General features: G+C 38.5%; 1 protein-coding gene across 2 annotated transcripts in view; it reads left to right on the top strand.

Moving 5' to 3' along the window:
* The window catches only part of Ipp (intracisternal A particle-promoted polypeptide), a 36,734-nt gene extending 21,715 nt beyond the window's left edge, over positions 1-15,019 (top strand). For both annotated transcript variants that reach the window (XM_051188530.1, XM_051188531.1), the window contains 4 exons: positions 496-633; positions 2,416-2,538; positions 6,825-7,045; positions 13,166-15,019. In XM_051188530.1, coding sequence (XP_051044487.1) covers positions 496-633; positions 2,416-2,538; positions 6,825-7,045; positions 13,166-13,390 — 707 coding nt within the window. In that variant the 3' untranslated portion in view covers positions 13,391-15,019. The remainder of the gene's footprint in view (positions 1-495; positions 634-2,415; positions 2,539-6,824; positions 7,046-13,165) is intronic.
* Positions 15,020-20,428: the final 5,409 nt, after the last annotated feature.

Consider the following 20,428-nt stretch of genomic DNA (forward strand, 5'->3'; position numbering starts at 1 on the left):
TAGCCTTGATTTACCAGAGAATGCCCAGGCATATCACCTTCCCATTGGCTACATGGTATCTGTCCTTTGTCTTTCTTTTCCCTGCCTCATTGTTCAGAATTCCCACCTAGCTAATTCCTGTCTGTCCATTGGCCAAAACAGCTTCATTCATCAACCAATAAAACAACACATATTTGCATCGTACAGAAGGACCTCCCACATTAATAAGCCTAAATTATTACCTGGAAAGAAATGGGAGTGTTGAGATGGAAATTGTTTCCTCAAAATTTATGAATTGTTTCGGGGGTAGAACTAGAAATAATTAGAATGTCATGTGCTTTTGTTTCATAAATGGCCTTTAATAAATGGCAGTGTTTTGAATTAAAAATCTTGCTTGTAAGGCAAACACTTTTAATGGGTATTTTAAAATTAGACCCAATGGTTGATTTCTGAAAACAAAAACTGTTAATGCTGTTGAATATTGTATTCTAATTCTATTCTCTTTTTCAAAATCAGGTGAAAAGGATTCGATGATTTTTGACTGTACTGAATGCTATGATCCAGTTACAAAACAATGGACAACTGTTGCTTCAATGAATCACCCGCGCTGTGGCTTAGGAGTATGTGTGTGTTACGGGGCTATCTATGCTTTGGGTAATTATGCTGTTTGACTTAAGAATAACTGATATTAATTAAGGTCTTGGGGTCTGACAATTTTAGAGATGCTCCTTACTGACATAAGAAATTTGCATCTAGATTTGGGGCTGGAAGAGGCAAGGTAGGTAGATGATAGTTCAAGGCCAGCTTGGTTTACACAGTAAGTTCCAGGCCAGGGAGGGCTGCATAGTGAGACTGTGTCTTGGAAAAAAAACAAAACAAATGAATCTTCTTAAATTCCTTTGTTTTCTTCCTTCCTTCCATTATTTATTTATTTTTATTTTGAGACAGAGTCTAGGGCTCAGGCTGCCCTAGAAACATTGAACTTGCCATTTTCTTGCTTCTTGAGTGCTATGACTGTGGGTGTCGGCTGTGATACATAAATAAAGGGAACATTTTCAGTTTCAAAAACTGGAGAATGGGCCAGTACTCTGGAATTAACACTCTCAGGGATTACTGCAAATAACCATCCCTACACAATGAGTTTCAGGCCAGACTGAGATACATTATATCTGTTTCAAAATACAAGACACAATATCACCTAAGGCTCAGAGATTATTGCAAAAGAGGAGATAGAAAGAATGTAGGTCAGTTTGCTATGAGACTGTCTTCTAGGAATGTCAGAAGATACACCATCAAGTCTAACCAGTAGTAGACATACTAACATGGATGCAGGGAAGCCCCAACTCTACACAAAGAATTACCAGCAACCAAGAAATGCTGAGAGAGGAGAAATAATCTTCCCCAGGGAAGAGTACACCAATTGGCTTAAATGGTCAACCCTGAAAATATACATACAAGTAACATATAGGTTGAACAGGTTTACTATATATATATATGTAACAGTAACTAATGAAACAATATGGGAGAATTTGAAGGAAAGAAAGAGAAGGAAGAAATGATGGAATTATAATCTCCAAAAATTAAATAAATAAAAACTAACTTACAAAAACAAATACAGCACAAAAATAACTGGATTTGAGGCAGAGGCAGGCAGATCTGTCTGAGTTCAGTGCCAGCCTGATCTATGTAGTGAGCTCCAGGACAATGAGGGGTACACAGTGACACTGATTCAAACAAACCTGGAGACTATTTAGAAAAGCCTTTGTGAAGTCTCTAAGTACATCCTAAATAAGTAGTATGCTGTGGTTTGGCTTAGAATTGGCCTTAATAAGTATTAGCAATTTTGAAGATATAGAAGTCATGTTAAAAACTAATTTGGGTGACAGGGCATGTTATCCTATGCCTGATCCCAGTACTTGGGAGGCAGAGGCAGTCAGATCTCTGTGAATTCAAGGTCAGCCTGGTCTGTAGAGTGTGTTCCAGAACAGCCAAGGCTACACAGAGAAACCCTGTCTCAATAAACAAACAAAAAAAAATCTTAATAAATTTTTAAAAGAAAGAAAGAAAAGAAAAAATAGTTTGGGGGTTAGGTGTATTAGTATTTATCTTTTTTTATGGTTTTTGACGACAAGATTTCTCTGTATAGTACTGGCTGTCCTGGAACTCAGACCCTTCTTCCTCTGCCTCCTGAGTGCAGGAATTGAAGGGTGAGCCACCATCATTCAGCTGTTATGTATATCTTTAATCCTAAAATTCTGGAGGCCGATCTCTGTGAATACCAGAATAGCCCAGGTTATGTGGTAAAACTGTTTCAAAAATTAAAAATGAAAAAGTTTTGGGAAAAATCATATTTCTCATACTAAGCTAATTTTTTTCTTTGTTTTATTCTAATGAGAAAATCTGAACTTTAAATGATTATTTTTTGTTTTTTTCCAGGTGGGTGGGTTGGAGCTGAGATTGGCAACACCATTGAACGATTTGATCCCGATGAAAACAAATGGGAAGTTGTTGGCAACATGGCTGTGTCTCGCTACTACTTTGGGTGCTGTGAAATGCAAGGTAATGCTTTTATAAGGTATTTTTTCTGTTCAGTTTCCAGCAATACAGTATTTATCACTTGGTATATAAGTGTGTGTTGACTTAGAATTGGTCTTGATTAGTATAATAACTTTGAAGATATGGAAGTCATGTTAAAAAATAGTTTGAAGACAGGCCAGCCCAGCATCTGGGCCATGGGCAGGCAGGCACCTCTGTGGTGATGACCAGGTATATGGTGTAGAAATGGGAGAGAAGGAGGAGCAGAATGGTTCATGTACTGTGGAGAGAGGCAGAACTGAAGATGTGGTGAGGAACAGGCTGATATGGGTGGCCTACATTACCACCTGGGGCCAAGTGATATCTGGGCCTGTGCAGCAGCAGCCAAGGTCCTTGCCAGGCCCTACCATGGCTGGGTTCTGTGTTGATGTCTGTGGCCTAAGTTACCTGAGAAGGCCTACAGATGTAAATGGAAATTTATGTCCCATCCCATCCTTCAGCCATTCAGTCCCAAATAAACACACAGATGCTTGTATTAATTATAAAGTGTTTGTCCTATTGCTCAGTTTTATTACTAACAAGCTCTTACAACTTAAATTAACCCATAATTTTTATCTATGTTTAGCCTCGTGGCTTGGCACCTTTTCTCAGTAAGGCATTCTCATCTTGCTTCCTGTATCTGGCTGGTGACTGTTTCTTGTCTTTCCTCTTCCCAGAATTCTCCTAGTCTGGTAGCCCTGCCTATACTTCCTGCCTGGCTACTGGCCAGTCAACATTTTATTAAGCTAATATGAGTGACAAATATTTACAGTGAGCAAGAACATTATCCCACATCATACAGATGCCTGTGGTCTGGGCCTGAGGCCACCAGGGGCATACTAATCTGAGTTGTCTGTGCTGTCAATCAGGGCCATGGTGATGTCCGGCCCCAGCTCCAGCAGAGGGACATTTTTGGGTCTTTGCCCTTACTGCAGTTGTAGTCTGTGTTGATGTCTGAGGGTTTGTTACCATTGGGAACCATGGGACAGCTGGCTTTGATAGCATGTGCAAGGGAGAGCTGGCCCTGACCCTTGCCTGAGGGAGATGGTCCTGGTGGAGGCCTGGACTGACCAACTCAGCTACCACCCAGGCCCATATACAAGGCTTTGAGGTTGGTCAACCTCATCCGCTCCCTCTATGAACTGCTGGAGTGTGCAAAGAAACAGGCCCTGAAGAACCATAGCCACAAGATTTACATGACTCAGGGCAACAGCAGGATATCCAAGAGAAGTTTCATGAGGGTCCAGTATTGATAGTGTATCAGAAGCCAGAGTCCTTGAACCAGAACAACAATACACTACAATAAACATTTGCAAATAAAGCTGTTTGGGCAAAAGAGCATACTGTGTAATACATTGCAGCTCCCAGGGCTACTAGGACAAATGAATATGTGATAGAGAGGAGGGAAATATGGAGGAGTGGAGTTTTTCTTTTTTTATGTTGTGGGGAGGCTACAAGGGTGGAAGGCAGACATAGAAGGACTGGTAAGTTAGTGGGATTGGGGTACATGATGTGAAATACCCAAAGAATCAAAAGAAAATTTTGGGGAACCAAGCATGGTGGTGCATGTTTTTAATCCCAGCACTTGGGAGGTATAAGTTTATATATAAAATTCTGTGTATAAAAATAGTTTAAGGGGCCGGGTGGTGGTGGTGCATACCTTTTAATCCCAGTACTCAGGAGGCAGAGGCAGGCAGATCTCTGTGAGTTAAAGGCCAGCCTGGTCTACAAGAGCTTGTTCCAGGACAGCCAAGGCTACACTGAGAAACTCTGTCTCAAAAAGCCAAAATAAATAAATGAATGAATAAATAAATAAAGGAATGAGTAAGTTTGAGGGGCAGACAAGACAGCTCAGCAGGTAAAGGCGCTTCCACCAGGTCTGGCTCAGCTTGATTTCTGGAACCCACATGGTAGAGGAGAGAACCACTTCCTGCAAACTGTTCACTGAATTCCACACATGTGCTGTCCTGTCGTATGCACACACAGGTACACATGAACATACAAACTAAATAGATATAAATTAAAAAACTGATCAAGGCCTTATTTTCACAATGTATTTTAAGACTTATTGAAGAATTAGTGCTAATGATATAGAAATTCTCACTTTTACCTCTTGTGTTACTGACATTTTGTTTCTGTGTTGCTAGAATAATTTTCCTGTAATGAAGAAAACTAAGTTAAAAACTTAGTATGATAATGCACACCTTAATTCTAGCACTTGGGAGGCAGAGGCAGGTGGATCTCTGTGAGTTAGAGGCCAGAATAATCTAAACAGAGAAATCCTGTCTCAAAAAAAAAACCAAACCTAAATAAGTAAGTAAATAAATCCTTCAGGTATGTGCTAGAGAAATGGCTTAGTGAGTAAATGTGCCTTCATCCAGGCCTGACAACCTGAGTTTGATACTGAGGACCCAAATAGTAGACTGCAATTGTTCTCCCTTCCCCTTTGGGGGGGGGGTCTGTTACCCAGCTCCCAAATAAATACATGGAGACTAATTCTTACTTACAAACGTCAGCCTTAGCTTGGCTTATTCTACTCAGCCTTTCTTAAATGATCCCATCTACCTTTTGCATCTGGGCTTTTACCTTTCTCTATTCTATATACCTTTCTTTGAGTCTTAACCTGTGACTATATTGTGGCTGAGTGGCTGGACCTTAGCATCTTCCTCTCCTTCTCCTTTCCTTGATCCTCTATATCTCTCTCCTGCCTTGCTATTGGCCATTCAGCTCTTTACTAGACCAGTCAGATGTTTTTGGTATTTAAAGTAACACAGTTTCACAGAGTTAAACAAATGCAGCATAAAAGGATACAACATATCTTTGCATCATTAAACAAATATTCCACAGCATAAACAAATATAACACATCTTAACCAATATTCCAACAACTGTGGACAGTGTGAATTGACTCCCATAAATTGTCCTTTGACCTCAACATTCGTTACATGGCATGCAGAACCAATTTATCATTCTTTATTGAAATGGTCGCCACCAGTAAGTGTTCAAATTGGTTTTATACCATCTTTCTTTTACAGATCCATAGACAATCATTCAAATAAATGCTTTATTAAAAAATAAGAAAAAATAGGCCAGGCAGGGTTGATGTATACCTGTAATCTTAGCATTTAGGAGGCAGAGGCATACAGATCTCTGTGAGTTCAAGGCAAACCACAGAAAGAGTTCCAGGGCAGGTTCCAAAGCTACAGATAAATCCTGTCTGGCCAAAAACAAACAAACAAACAAATGAAGGAAGTAAGGAGGGAGGAAAGAAGGAAAGAGAGGGAAAGAGAGAAAGAAAAGAAAAATTAGGCTGGGCAGTGGTAGCCCACTGCTTTGATCCTAGAACTTGGGAAGCAGAGGCAGGCAGATATCTGTGAGTTCAAGGCCAGCCTGTGTTCATGCGTAGTGAAGTCCACAAGAGCCTGAATAAAAGAATATTAAATACTTATTTGGGAATAACAATAAATGTAGATAATTGCTTAGGTCTTCTAGCCTGTGGGTTCAGGATGTTGTGATTAGATCTCTAGCCATTAAACATGAGAGAAAACATGTTTCTTCTCCCTCTTTTCAGTCCACCTGTAGCACCTGAGACCACGCATTAATGGACCAGTACAGGATTCCAGAGGCTGTTGGTTGAATGAGTTCTCACAACACCAGCCTGGTCTACAGAATGAGTTCCAGAACAGCCAAGGCTACAGAGAGAGAGACACTGTCTCAAAAAAAAAAAAAAGGAAAATTTCAGATGGTCAGAAGTAACTGTATTTTAGTGTATCTTACATTGTCATTTTCTCTTATATTAACATCTAAGTTATTTTTCCAAAGTAGAAAGTACCAAACCAGTTTCGTTTCTGTTTTGTTTATTTTTAAGATTTATTTATTTATTTATTTACTATGTATACAGTGTTCTGCCTGCATATATGCCTCCAGGCCAGAAGAGTGAACCAGATCTCATTATAGATATTTGTGAGCCACCATGTGGCTGCTGGGAATTGAACTTAAGACCTCTGGAAGAGTAGCAGCTAGTGTTTTTAACCTCTGAGCCATCTCTCCAGCCCGTATTTTTTATTTAAAAAAAAAAAAAAAAAAACCAGAGTCTCACTATGTAGCTATAGCTGTTGTCTTGGAACACTGGTCACTATGCAGACCAGGCTGGCCTTGAACTCAGAGATCTGACTGCCTCTGCCTCCTGAATACTGGAATAAAAGGTCTGAACCACCATAATTGGATTATTTCTTTTCCATAGAAACTGAGCACAAATCTTCTGTTTTTCAGGTTTAATTTATGTAATTGGAGGAATCAGCAATGAGGGACTAGAGCTTCGTTCTTTTGAAGTTTATGATCCACTTTCCAAGCGTTGGTCCCCACTTCCTCCTATGGGAACCAGAAGAGCCTATCTTGGGGTAGCAGCACTCAATGACTGCATCTACTCTATTGGAGGGTGGAATGAGGCACAAGATGCTCTTCATACAGTGGAAAAATACTCCTTTGAAGAGGTAGGTTAGGTGATTTCAAATGTTTAGTATCTTATTTTCTTTTAGTACCTGTTAGATCTGTAGTGATTTGTTCTCTTTCACTCTGAAGTTCTGGCTAGAGTGTTATAAGAAGTTGGACCATCTCAGCTAGCCAATTTGGAATTGTCTTGAGCCATTTTAGTCAAAAGCCAATCCTTGAATGGTGTTTATTGGCTTAATGGCATCATTATGAACCAGGTAGATTTGTTGTTGTGGGACCCCATCTTACTTCTGGAGACTTCAGACATTGCTGTTAGGAAAATTCATTGTTCACTGTAGAAAACTAAAACATTATTAATATCAAAATGGAAAGTTTAAATTTGTGGTAGATATGCATTCAAAGAAGGTTACTATAGAGATGAAAATAAGGATGGGGAGAAGTAGAATTTTGAGGAGATAACAGAGTTTTGACAATAGTCCCTAGATTTTTTTTATTTTCTTTTGTCCTACACCAGGTGGCTCTTCTGATATGAAACAGAAACTCTGAAATTTTCTTTTAACAACAGGCTTGGATTTAGAGAAGTACAGAGCCACACTATCAATTCCGAAACCAGCTTTAATTTTATTTATTAATTTGTTTGGTTTTTGAGACAGGGTTTCTCTGTGTTGCTTTGGAGTCTGTTCTGAAACTCACTCTGTAGACCAGGCTGGCCTCAAACTCACAGAGACCCATCTACCTCTGCCTCTCGAGTGCTGGGATTAAAGGTGTGTGCCACCACTGCTTGGCTCAGCTTTGATTTTTAAATTAGTCAGGACTATAACTATTCTGAGAAGTAAAGAGATAGAGATGTGTAAGTAGTTAGATTGGTACCATAGGTCAGATTTCTCTTAGCTTGGTAATTTTTTTGGATATCTAGACATCTAGATGTTCAGGGTCTTTTGATTTCTTTAAGGTGGGTATCTCTACTTTCTTGAAAGACAAAAACAGAACCCTGCCCTGACCCTTGTGAGTTGTCCTTGCAACGTATAGGATTATCACACCAGTGGATGAACTATTTTTTTCTCCTTATCAAGAGGCTTCTCTTGTTCTAATAGAATCTTAATTCATTTTGATGGTATTCATAGCTTTTCTTCTCCTGTGGAAACAAAAGTGAAACCTCTTCCCCAATGTAGCACAATCCTGGTTTCCATTCTGAGATCAACACATCTTTGAAGTACATAGGCTGATTTAACTCAGAAGTTCTTTCTATTGTCCTGGGTCTCTCTGTAGCTGTTGTTCCTTTATAATTAGCATTAAGAAAATTCAAGGTTAATATGGCATAATGCAACCTATCTCTGGGGGGTCTTGGTTCCCCCTCCCTGTTTATTAAGTATTTCTTTTGAAGTGTAATTAGATCTCTCTACAACTACTTGTCCTGTAGGATTATGTGGTATACCTGTGATATGCTTTATATTATAATATTAAAAAAAATTGTTTCATTTTACTAGAGACATATGCTGGAACATTGTCAGTTTTAATTTGTGAAGGTATACGCATGATGGCCATAACTTCTAATAGGTGTGTAATTCTAGAATTAGTCTTTTTAGAACTCAGAGCAGTTGCCCATTGAAATTCTGAAAATATGTCTATTGTATGGTGTATATATTTTAATTTTCCAAGTTCTGCAAAATGAAACCATCCATTTGCCAAATTTCATTTCTTTGCATACCTTTAGGGTTACTTCCTGAAGGTAAAGGAGTTTGGTTATAGAAGGAGCAAGTAGAACATAATTTTACAATTTCTTGGCTTGGATGGAAAAATCCTTTTTCAAACCTTTGATATTATTGACATGGTATTTTATTAATGAAATTCTGAGGCCTCCAGAATGCTTCCTATTAATAGTTGATCAATTTCATCATTACCTGGTGCTTGAGGACCTAGCAGACCCATATAAGATCTGATGTGATGTATATATTTATGCATGTATATTTTTATATATGATGATTCTTACTCCTGATTATCTCCTATAGCTGTATAAATAAGAAGTTAATTCTGTTTCATAAGGAATACATTCAGCAGTTTCAATATGTAAAACAACTCTTTCTACACATTGAGTCAGTAACTATATTGAAAGGTTCTGTAAAACCCATGAGTACCATGAGAATGGCACACAATTCTGACTTTTGCACGAAGTTGTAAGGGATTTGAACCACTTTACTTAAATTTCCTGATTTATATCCTGCCTTATCTGATTTGTTTGCATCAGTCTAGAACATAGAGATTGGTGTTTTCCTTACAATGTGGTGAAGGACCCAAGTGGTTCTTTTTAGGAATTTAATTCTCTCACTTTTGGAACAATTATTGTTAATCTGCCCCCAAAAGTTACTGCAACCTCTTTGCCAGTATTCATTATCTTTCCATAAAGAGGAAATTTACTCATTAAAGTGCTATTTCTTCTGGGTTCATTCCTATCAGTTGAAAAGGCTCAATTTCCCTTTTAAATAAAATCTGAAATCGTTTCCACATAAGTCTTTAATTTCTTACTCTGTGTATGTAGTAGGAATAGCCATTCCAATATATCTTCTCTCTGCATCCAAATCCCTGAAGGGTGTTGCCTAGAGGATAATATAACTAGAATGCAGTCAAGCTTTGAATCCATAAGATCAACATGTGCATCTTGTATTTTCTTTTCCACCAAAGGCATTTCTCTCTTAGCTTCAGCTGATATTTCTCTTGGACTACTTAAGTCCCTGTCCCCTTCTAGGGTCTTGGCCAAATTATTCAGTTCATAGTTTTCTACTCCATTAGTGGGCCTTAGATAGGAAATGTCTCCTAGCAATGTTTGAAAATCATTAAGAGTCCAAAATCGATCTCTCCTGATCTGTACCTTCTGTGGTCTAATTTTTTATAGACCTATCTTATAACCTAAATAGTTAAAGTTTTCTCTCTGTATTTTTTCAGAGCAATTTATAATCCCCAGTGAGGCAAAACTTTCTTTATTCTTTGAACATGTTTTCTAAAGGGTGTCTATCTTTGAATCAGCCAATAACATATAATCCATAGCTGAGCGTTGGTGGCACACACCTTTAGTCCCAGAGGCAGGCAGATCTCTGTGAGTTCAAGGACAGCCTGGTCTATGGAGCAAGTTCCAGCAATACAGAGGAGCCCTGTCTCAAACCCCAAAAAAGATATTATCCATATAACGGTGAATTATAGATTGTGAAACTGTATCAATTATTTCTAACAGTTTTTGTACAAAATATTGGCATGGGTGAGGCTATTTAACATATCCTGTGGGAGGACCTTCCATTGATATCTCTTGACCAGTCTAGAGTTGCTAATAAGTAGGTACTATGAAGGCAAATTTTTCCCTTTTTCTTGTAAAGGTATAGTGATGAAAGTCTTTTAAGTCGATAACCATAATAGATCATTCTGCTAATGAAGTTGGGCTTGAGCAAGCCTTGCATCAGGTATCTTTGATAACCATCTCTTCCTTACAGCTCTGGTCCTGGTCAGCCAGCAGTATGTGCATGGCCTCACAGCACCCTCAAACTGAGAAGTAGACAGTGGTGTCAGTGGGATGGTTGAGGTGTCGACACACACATGGCCTCAGTACTGTACAGACCATAACAGATCTTGGGCACAGACACCTTTTCTTTAAACTTTTTATCTCCTTGATTGAGCACTGTACTTCATTCCATTACACGTCCTCATCCCCTTTCCTTCTCAACTGTACATTTTCATTTTTCCTTGTCTGTGTGGTCCTTTTCCATTGTAGAGCTGTGTAAGAGTGACAACTAGTAACCACATAACATAGTCAATACTAGGTTGTCTTGAAATCTCTGTCAATTCTAATAATCTAAACCTCTTCAACTTAGCCTCTGAATGAAAAAAAAAAAAACTAAAAAAAGGAAAGGACATAATTGTTCCTAGGTATGGTGGAGAAGAAGGTTTGTTGTAGATAAAAGGGAGAGGGTAGGTAGAGGCAGAGACATCTGGAAGAGTCCAGAGTGGACATGACTAGACTGACCTGGGTCATGGCAATGTGTGGGATGGGGGCACCAGGTACAACAGCCAGAAGGCCACTGGTCCAAAAAAGAGTGTGTAACCAAAATGTCTAGATTATATAGGGAAGAACCTCTTGAGGAAGGGCAACCTAGCTCTGGGCTGCAGAGTTCAGGGTAGAGGGTGGGATTTGCCAGCCATACTCTGTAACAGATAGGGAATGTGGGATGCTAGGAGAACTTGGTGGCCAGGTCCACTTTGATATGTTATATAAGTACCTCAGCCTTTTGCCCTGGGTTTGAAACTTAATAGCCGTTAGCAAATGTTTAAGACAAGGACAGAAAGTAGCTATATTCTTCACCCACATATCACAAGAATGGTCTCTGGGCCACTTATTAGTGTATTCTTCCCCTCAAACTTCTTAGGTGGCGCCATCATAATTTACATTGCTCTCAGCACCACTGTCTTACATGTTCCTACTAGTATGGCCATTAAACCTAGCTTAAAGCATCCAGATGATTTTGTATCCCAGAGTCCCAAAGTCTTTCATATTTCTCCAACACAAACAGCTAGGTCAGACCTGTCACAGCACTACCTCACTTCTGGTTTAGTCACAGTTTTATTGCTGTAGAGAGACCATGACTAAGGCAGCCCTTATTAAAGAAAGCATTTAATGGGAGCTTGCTTGGAGTCTCAGAAATTTAGTCCATTATCATCATGGCAGAGAGCATGATAGTATGCAGACAGGTGCTGGAGCAGAAGCTAAGAGCTACATTCTGATTCATAGGCAGAGAGAGAGAGAGAGAGAGAGAGAGAGAGAGAGAGAGAGAGAGAGAGAGAGGAGAAGAGAAGAGGAGAGGAGAGATTGATCCTAGGGCTGGTATGAGCTTTTGAAACCTCAAAACCCACCCCTAGTGACACTTCCTCTAACAAGACCACACTGTTGCCTGATTAGATAAATGACCCAGAGACTGATATTGGGGTTCAAGCGTCTAATTGAAGGTGAAAAAAGGAAAGTAGCTGCCCACTAGCTCTTACTGATACCTCAGGTTGAAAGGACTGATCCTGCTGCCTCTCCTCAGTGTGGCTGGAGAATCCTGAGACTGGATGTCTTCCTAGCCTCCTTAATACTAATCCTTCCTATCTTCAGTGTGGCTGGAAAATGAATGCCTCCTACTGAATACTGAAGACCCTGCTTCTTTTATACCCCTCTAGTGCTATGATTAAAGGCATGTGATCTGTTATTCTTTTAGATTGATTCAATCTCATGTATCCCTAGGTGGCTACCTCTTAATCCTGAATCCAAGGATTAAAGGTGTGTACCACCACCTCCTAATTTCTGGCTGCTGGGATTAAGGATGTGTGCCTAGCTTCTATGGCTTGTGGCTTACTTTGCTTTCTGAATCCTCAGGCAAGCTTTAATAAATCGTAAATAAAATATCAGTACACCACACCTCCTAATCCTTCTAATCCTTTCAAATATTACCATTCACTGATGATGAAACACTCAAAAATGTCACCTTATGGGGGCCATTATCATTTAATCTACCACAGGTAGTTAAGTCCTTTTAACTCCTGAGCTATCTCTCTAGCCACCTAAATAAAAAATTTGAAGCATTTTTCAAAAATAAAGGCTTTTAATATATAAATTCCCCCCCTTGGATTTTTGTCATCTCTGTTTTGAATATATATTACTTACTTACATTTTATTAACTTAGGTTCTCAGAATGCTGGGCTTAAATGAATCCTAAGCATTTTAAACCTGATTTATTTAGTTGTGTGGGTGTTTTGCTTACATGAATCTTATACCACATGTATACAGTGCCTGTAGAGTCCAGAAGGAAGTATTAGGTACTCTGGAACTGGAGTTACAGATTGTTAGCCACCATGTACTGAACCTCAATCCTCTGCAAGATCAGGCAGTGCTTTTGACCACCAGCCCCCTCTCCAGTCCCTCTATATAGTGTCTAGATCATTACCTGACCATATTTTATAGTCAGATATGTTTAACTATTCTCTAGATTCACTGTTATCAGAACTGCCAAAGAGTTTATTTTAAAATGTAGTATATACTTACTTGAATTGATTTTAAACATGTAAAGTCTAGAATATAGGATTTCTCAGAGATTTCATTACCATTTTATGACACTATTAATGTTCTTTTCTCACTTTACTAGGAAAAGTGGGTTGAAGTTGCTTCAATGAAAGTGCCTAGAGCAGGCATGTGCGTTGTGGCGGTCAATGGTCTCCTGTATGTTTCTGGAGGCCGCTCTTCTAGCCATGATTTCTTGGCCCCAGGTACCTTGGACTCAGTTGAAGTTTACAACCCTCATTCAGATACATGGACAGAAATTGGTAACATGATCACTAGTCGTTGTGAAGGTGGTGTTGCTGTACTATGATACAAAAAGCATAAAAGCACAGGAAACATTTTGAAAATGTAAGTTCCGACATTTTGTAAATCAAACATATATTTATGATATGACCCTCTGATTCTTTTGAAGATTACATGTATTGAATAGATAAGTGTGTTTTTTTTCTAAAAATTTGAGTGAGAATGGATATGAAATATATCTTAATAAAGAATGCATACAAATTTCCAAAGTTTAGCAACAATACAAATGGTATTTATGCCCTACAGTTATTCAGTTATCAATAGAATCCTCCTTGTAAAAATTGTTTCCTAGAAACTTCTGGGAAATTGTGCAGTTCTCTCGTGCAGTTCAAGTTGTAACATAGCCTGTATACAATGTAAGGATAACAATCTCCATGGGACAGTATAAAGATTTCTACTTCATAATTGGTCCATAACATAGTTTCCATGGCGTCATTTAACCTACAGAGAAAATCCAGTGGCAGGAGTTTTCACTATCCCCAAGCACTAAAATATTAGGATGGACATAGTAAATATGTGGGGGTTTTATTGTTTTGGGTTTTTTTTTTGTTTGTTTGTTTTGAGATAGGGTCTCTACATAGCTTTGGATGTCCTGAAACTTTCTGTGTAGACCAGGCTGGCCTCAAACTCACAGAGATCTGTCTGCCCCTGCTTCCCAATTGCTGGGATTAAAGGTCTATGCCACTATACCCAGCAACATCTAGCTATTTAGACAGTTAAGTTTCTGCTTTTGGTAGTTTAAGAGAAATTTTACCCACTCAAATTTCCTGTTTTGATTCTGAGAACACAAGTAAAGAATTAATAGTTTCTTGCTGAAAGTTCTTTATAAAAATAGTTTTACTTTTTAAAATGTATGTGTTTCTGCTTGTCTGTATGTGCACCATGTGTGCACAGATGCCTGCTGAGGACAGAAGAGTGTGTCGTATACCCTGGAAGTGGAGTTACAGGTGCTGTGAGCTGCCTGAGGTTGGGTACAGGGAACAGAACCTGAGGTCCTCTTAAAGAGCAGCAAATGCTCTTAAATTTTTAGATATGTAGTCCCCCTTGATGGCAGGGTTTTTATTATTATTATTATTTTGGTGTGTGTGGTGTGGTGTGTGTGCGTGCGCGCGTATGCTTTATCTCTTAGTTTTGTCTGGGATTTGGCATTACAGATACTTGTGAACTGCCATGTGGGTGCTGGGGTCCTCTGGAAGAGCAGCCAGTGCTCCTAACCTGAGCTATCTCTTTAGCCACTTGATCAACAGCTCTTGATTGAAATAATATGTAATGAGTATAATCCCCCAGATATTATGTGCTTAGAAGTTTCTTCTTTACTTTCTAGAGTCACCAATATTATCTATTTAGTTTTAGGAAGAGGAACTTTTGTTAGATTATTAGACTTTCTTTAATTTACATGTGTGTTACTTGGGTAAGCATATGTAATAGCTTAGTATAATGTCTCTGCCTGGCTTGGAAAAAACTTGTAGTTAGAACTTTTTTTGTTTTGTTTTTTGTTGTTTTTGAGATAGTCTCACTATGCAGTCCAAGTTATCCTTGAACTCTAACAATCTTCCTGGGCTAACAGGCATGTGCCATGAGTTTTGATGAACCTTAATGTGAAATCAGAAAACTTTAAATGCTGATATCCAACGCCCCCCCCCCAAAAAAAATGTAGGTTTCTGATTTTCAGAATAGGGATGCTCAGCTGATAAATGCTGCATAGTCTAAAATTTGGTGTATTCTGAAGCCCAAAACATTTCCAGTTCCAATCATTTCAGATCTTTATCAGGAATTTAACCTGTACACATTTTTATAAACAAAGATTGTGTGAGTTATAACTACCTTGGATCTAAAACCAATTCTAAAAACTTGTTTTCCCTAATAATCACTCTCAAGAAATGCTGAGTTCTGAAGGCTGTGATCACTGCTTATATTTTTGCTAGACAGTGAGAACCACATTATTAAGCATTTGCATCTTTTAGGTTTAACTGGATGCCTCAAGGTTATGCTTTCTCATTTTTTTTTACTAAGGTCTTTCAGTATATTGTTAGAAACATCAACACCTTAATTAGGTAGAAAACCTTTAATCTGCATTAGACATGTTATACAGCAGTCAGAAAGCAGTGTTTCCTATAAAATATCCTGAAAGTTTATAGTTAGGATCTCTTAAGATGGCAGAGAATGAACACCAAGAGTATTTTATTGTCTACTTAAGCTAACTCACGTGTTCCTAACATTTCTCATTAGAGAACCTGCTTTTTGGTTCAAAACAGATTCACAACATAAAATTCAGTTTCCCGTTATTGCCCCGTATCAGACAAAACTGGCAAAGAATAAGATACACATACACACACATCTGTGGTAAAATGTAATGTCAACACATTCAGGATTTGCTATGTATGTGTGATTAGTCAAGAAGTTCCCTGAAAAGTTAACTAGATGTGTATTATTTCTCAGGTGATAATATACTGTATTTGAAAGATTGTACTAATAAAGTTCTATTTTCTTTACTTTGAATTAACTTGTTCACCAGCATTACTAGATACCCAAACTATAATAGGATTACACTAACGTTTGTTTTAACTTTAGGAATGTACACATTTAGTTACATAATTTCATTATTGGAAAAATTAAAGTGCTCTTTCCAGAATGTTTGGCAGTTTCAGTATGTTTATTTTCTTTCTTTTGGTTTTTCTTCACAGGGTTTTTCTCTGATGCTCTGGCTGTTGTAGAATTCACTCTGTAGACCAGGCTAGCCTTGACCTCACAGAGATCCACCTATGCCTCCTGAGTATTAAAGGAGTGCACCAGCACAGCCTATCTAGTTTCATTGTGTTTCTAAATACTCTGTCCATTTTATGAGGTGGCAGATACCTGTGAATCTCATCTACTGGAGGAAACTGAGGACAGAGTTTAAGGCTACATAAAATACGAGAGTTGGAGGACTGCATTTAATCCCTAGCACCTCCAAAAAAAAAAAAAAAAGTTAACTTTTTTCTTTTAAAAACCATGTGTAATGTAATTGAGAATCCGTTTTCAACCTGGTATAGTGACTCACACCTTTAATCTTAGTACTTAGGGAGTGAACAAAAAAAAAAAAAAAAAAAAGCATCATAAATTTGAGATTAGTAAGGTCCAGGCCAGAAGCAGCTATGTAATGTGGTCCTGTCCCAAAATACGTAACCTTTTTTTTTTTTTTTTTTTTAAAGACACAGAATCTCACCGTAGGCCTGACTTGGAACTCCCTGTGTAGATCAGTCTGTCCTTGAACTCAGAGATCCACTTGCCTCTGCCTTCTGAGTGCTGAAATTAAAGGTGTGTATCACTGACCAGCTGTAACAAGTTCTTAAAGTATTGTAATTAACCTACAAATTAGTATTTTGAAAGTGAAACTGGGCAGTCAGCTTGAAAGTATGACTAGCTTCTCTGGAAGACAACACATTTGAGATTAAGGGAAAACTTGAAGTAACTAAATATAAGCAATTCAGACGCAAAGAAGCACTTCCTCATCAAAATAGTTGACTAGAATCTGAAAAGCTCTGTATTCTGTATATATAAAAAAAGTTCTAGCAGGGCGTTACACCCTTAGTCCCAGCACCAGGAAGGCAGTGGCAAGCGGATCTCTGTGAGTTCAAGGCCAGCCTGGTCTACAAGAGCTAGTTCCAGGACAGCCTCCAAAACCACAGAGAAACTTTGTCTCCAAAAGCGAAAAAACAAACAAAAAAATTCTAGCCATTCTTACAATACTCAGTGGTAATGAGGCCTGGTGTCTATTAAATTGCTATTGCTGCTGTTAACAATATGCTGCAGAAATTTAAGCAAAGGGTTGAGGAGTTGGCTTGCTGCTTACTTCTAAAGACCAGAGTTCAGCCCTCCAGTTATTTACTTAAATTTGGGTTAGATATGGCGGTTTGCATCTAATTCCAACCCCAGAAGGATGAGGTGGTATCTCCAGAGCAAGCAGAACTATCTGTATCAGCCAGTTCTGGTTTTGAGACACCCTGAATCAATGATTAAGATGGAAGAGTGATCAAGAATGATTCATGCCATTGACCTTGGGCCTCCACATGTACAAAAATAAACATACACACATGAAAATTGTCAGGGGTAAGGGCAAGCAATATATTACTCCTGGAGGATATAACTGTGAAATCCGTGTTCAGTTACTTCCTTTTGAGAGTATGAGGAATGACCACTGATCTGATCTGGTTGGTGGTGATTAACCATACTCACATGGTATTTTTTCCCCATGTTCCCAAATATTCCTTTTTTTTTTTCTTTTTCTTTTCCTTTGTGTAAGAGCCCTGGCTGTCCTGGAACTCACTTTGTAAACCACTTGTAGATCCATCCAGCTGTCTCTACCTCCCATTAAAGGCACGTACCATCAACACCTGGCCCAAATATTCCCTTTACAAAAACAATAATTATCATGTGAAATTCCATCACAATTACAAATTAAGCCTAATTACATAAAGGCCCCCTTTATGAAAGTCACATGACTTCCTAGAGGTTAGGAGTTCAAAAGTTTGATTCCTAAATGGATCTATAAAAAAGTAAACAGTAGCTATTCTTGTGTCTATAATCAAACCCACATAGATCTCAATACAGTATGTTAACCTTGAACAGATGGTGAAAAATTAATACTTATAAACCAGTATGGTAATTAATGTACTGTACCAACTCACCACATAAAACTGGCATGCTCTTTTCCAAAGTTGACACAGAACCTGAATCTTCAAAAATTCAAATGTGTATGTATGCAATATATGTATACATGACCTATAGCATCAGTAGCAACGACTTTTCTTGGTTCTAAATTCACCTGAATAAAATGTACAAACATCTAGCATATTTCATAAAAAGATAAAAAAAATACAGCAAAGTTTTGTTACTGTTGTGATACCTGGAATGAAAACATTTTAGAATAACATAAAAAACAGCTCTGAAAAAGTTATTATGTTTACCTTCATAGCAGGAATTACTAGAATAGAGTGTGTTTGTGTATATACACACACATATACCTATCTATAGTATAATTTTCTCATAAAACTTGTTAACTGCTATTAGAGTACTTGTTTCATCAAAGATAAGACATTCAAAATGACATAATTTTGATCCCCTGAATTGATCTCATGAATGCCAGGATTGAAGACTTCTGTTACATTTAGTCTGTGGAATTCAGGAACCAAATAAAGGCTTTGTGCATGGTACCACCTGCTACCCTCCAACCCTTTTAAGTTAAAATCGAATGGATTAGGCTGGGGCTGTATTGTTCAGTAGCAGTGCATTTATAGCATTTATGAAGCACTAGATTCAATCCCTAGTGCTATGGAAGGACAAAGGAACAAAAGTCGTATTTTTGCCATTTTACTTGAGACATAGCCTCTCTATGTAGTACTAACTGACCTGGAACTTGCCAAGTAGATCCAGCTGCCTCTGGATTAAGGGTGTACTCCATACTCCACCAGACCTGGTTGTATTTTTTTTTTTTTTTCTTTTTTTGATTTTTCTAGACAGGGTTTCTCTGTATTTCTTTGGAGCCTGTCCAGGAACTAGCTCTATACCAGGTTGGCCTCAAACTCAGAGATCCAACTGCCTCTGCCTCCTGAGTGCTGTAATTAAAGGTGTGCGCCACCAATGCCCAGCAGAGGCCTGGTTGTCTTTTAGTTTTTTTGTTTTGTTTCTGTAGACAGGATTTCTGGGTGTAGCTCTGGGTAACCTCAAACTAAAGAGATCTGCCTGTTTCTGCATCCCAAATGCTAAGAGTAAAGGTGTGCAACACCACCACCCAGCCGTATTTTTATTTATTTGTATGTTTTCGATTTTTCGGGAAAGGGTTTCTGTTTGTAGTCCTGGCTGTCCTCAAATACATAGAGATCTGCCTGCCTCTCAAATGCTGGGATTATAGTTGGGCCCCAGCACAACCTGGCTTTAATTAAAGAATTTTGTTTTTTGTTTCTTTTTAATGTGTATGGTGTTTTGCCTGTGAACCACACATGTGCCTTGTCTCAAGGAGTCCACATTCAAACCTGTTGAACTGGAGTTACAGTTGACAGCACAATGTGGGTATTGACAATAGAGTATGATGCTTCTTAACCACTAAGCCACTTTGCTATTACAGTAAAAGATCCTGTAGGCTAGGTCTGGTCAGAAAACACCAGCAAACAAAAACTAAGAAATTTGTCAGCTTTTCTGTGAAAGTGGCTTTTCTCAGAACACTGCTATCCACCACCTTTACAGCCATAGGTCATTTCAGTTCATAAAACTAAATTATGTCAGTCAAAATAAGCTTAGTATAGTGGCACATGCCTTTAATCCCAGCACTCGGGAGGCAGAGGTAGGCAGATCTTTGCGTTGGAGACCACCCTAACCTACATAATAAGTTCTAGGACAGACAGAGCTACATACTGAGACCCTTAAAAAAAAAAAAAAAAAAGGCTTAGACATGCAATTTCCAATAGCAAGTACCTATGCAAATTGACAGAAATATCTTTATTTTTAGCATGTCATGGACTTCCTAATGAAAAAGTATTCCTTTCATGATATGTGACTTCATGTTTATTAGATTCTAACAAAAGATTTTTCACATGGGCCAACATCACCTAGCTAAAAGAAAAAACTTTTAGAAAAAGATAAAGAATAAATTCCTGCTGGGTAGTGGTGGCACATTCCTTTCTTTAATCCCAGCACTCGGAGGCAGACGTCTGTGAGTTCAGGGCCAATCTGGTCTACAGAGCAAATTCCAAGGCAGACTCTGAAAGGTTACACAGAAACTCTGTCTCCAAACAAAAAAAAAAAAAGAAGAATGAAAAGAAAAATAAAATCCCACCAGTAAAAGGAAAAAAGAGCCAAATAAGGAAGCCAAGTGTGATGATAAAGTGCAAGTTCACAAGCAAGAGATGGAGGTCTCAGTGGTCAAGACCATGTATTATGGACCCAAGATTAGTTACCAGCCCAGACATGGAGTGGCCTTTAACTATAGCTCCAGGGAACTCAATACCCTCTTCTGGCCTCTACAGGTACTGTACTCTGCACACACATCTTTCATGACATAACCGAAAAA

Source organism: Phodopus roborovskii, unplaced genomic scaffold (assembly GCF_943737965.1).
Source record: "Phodopus roborovskii unplaced genomic scaffold, PHOROB, whole genome shotgun sequence".
NCBI lineage: Eukaryota > Metazoa > Chordata > Mammalia > Rodentia > Cricetidae > Phodopus > Phodopus roborovskii.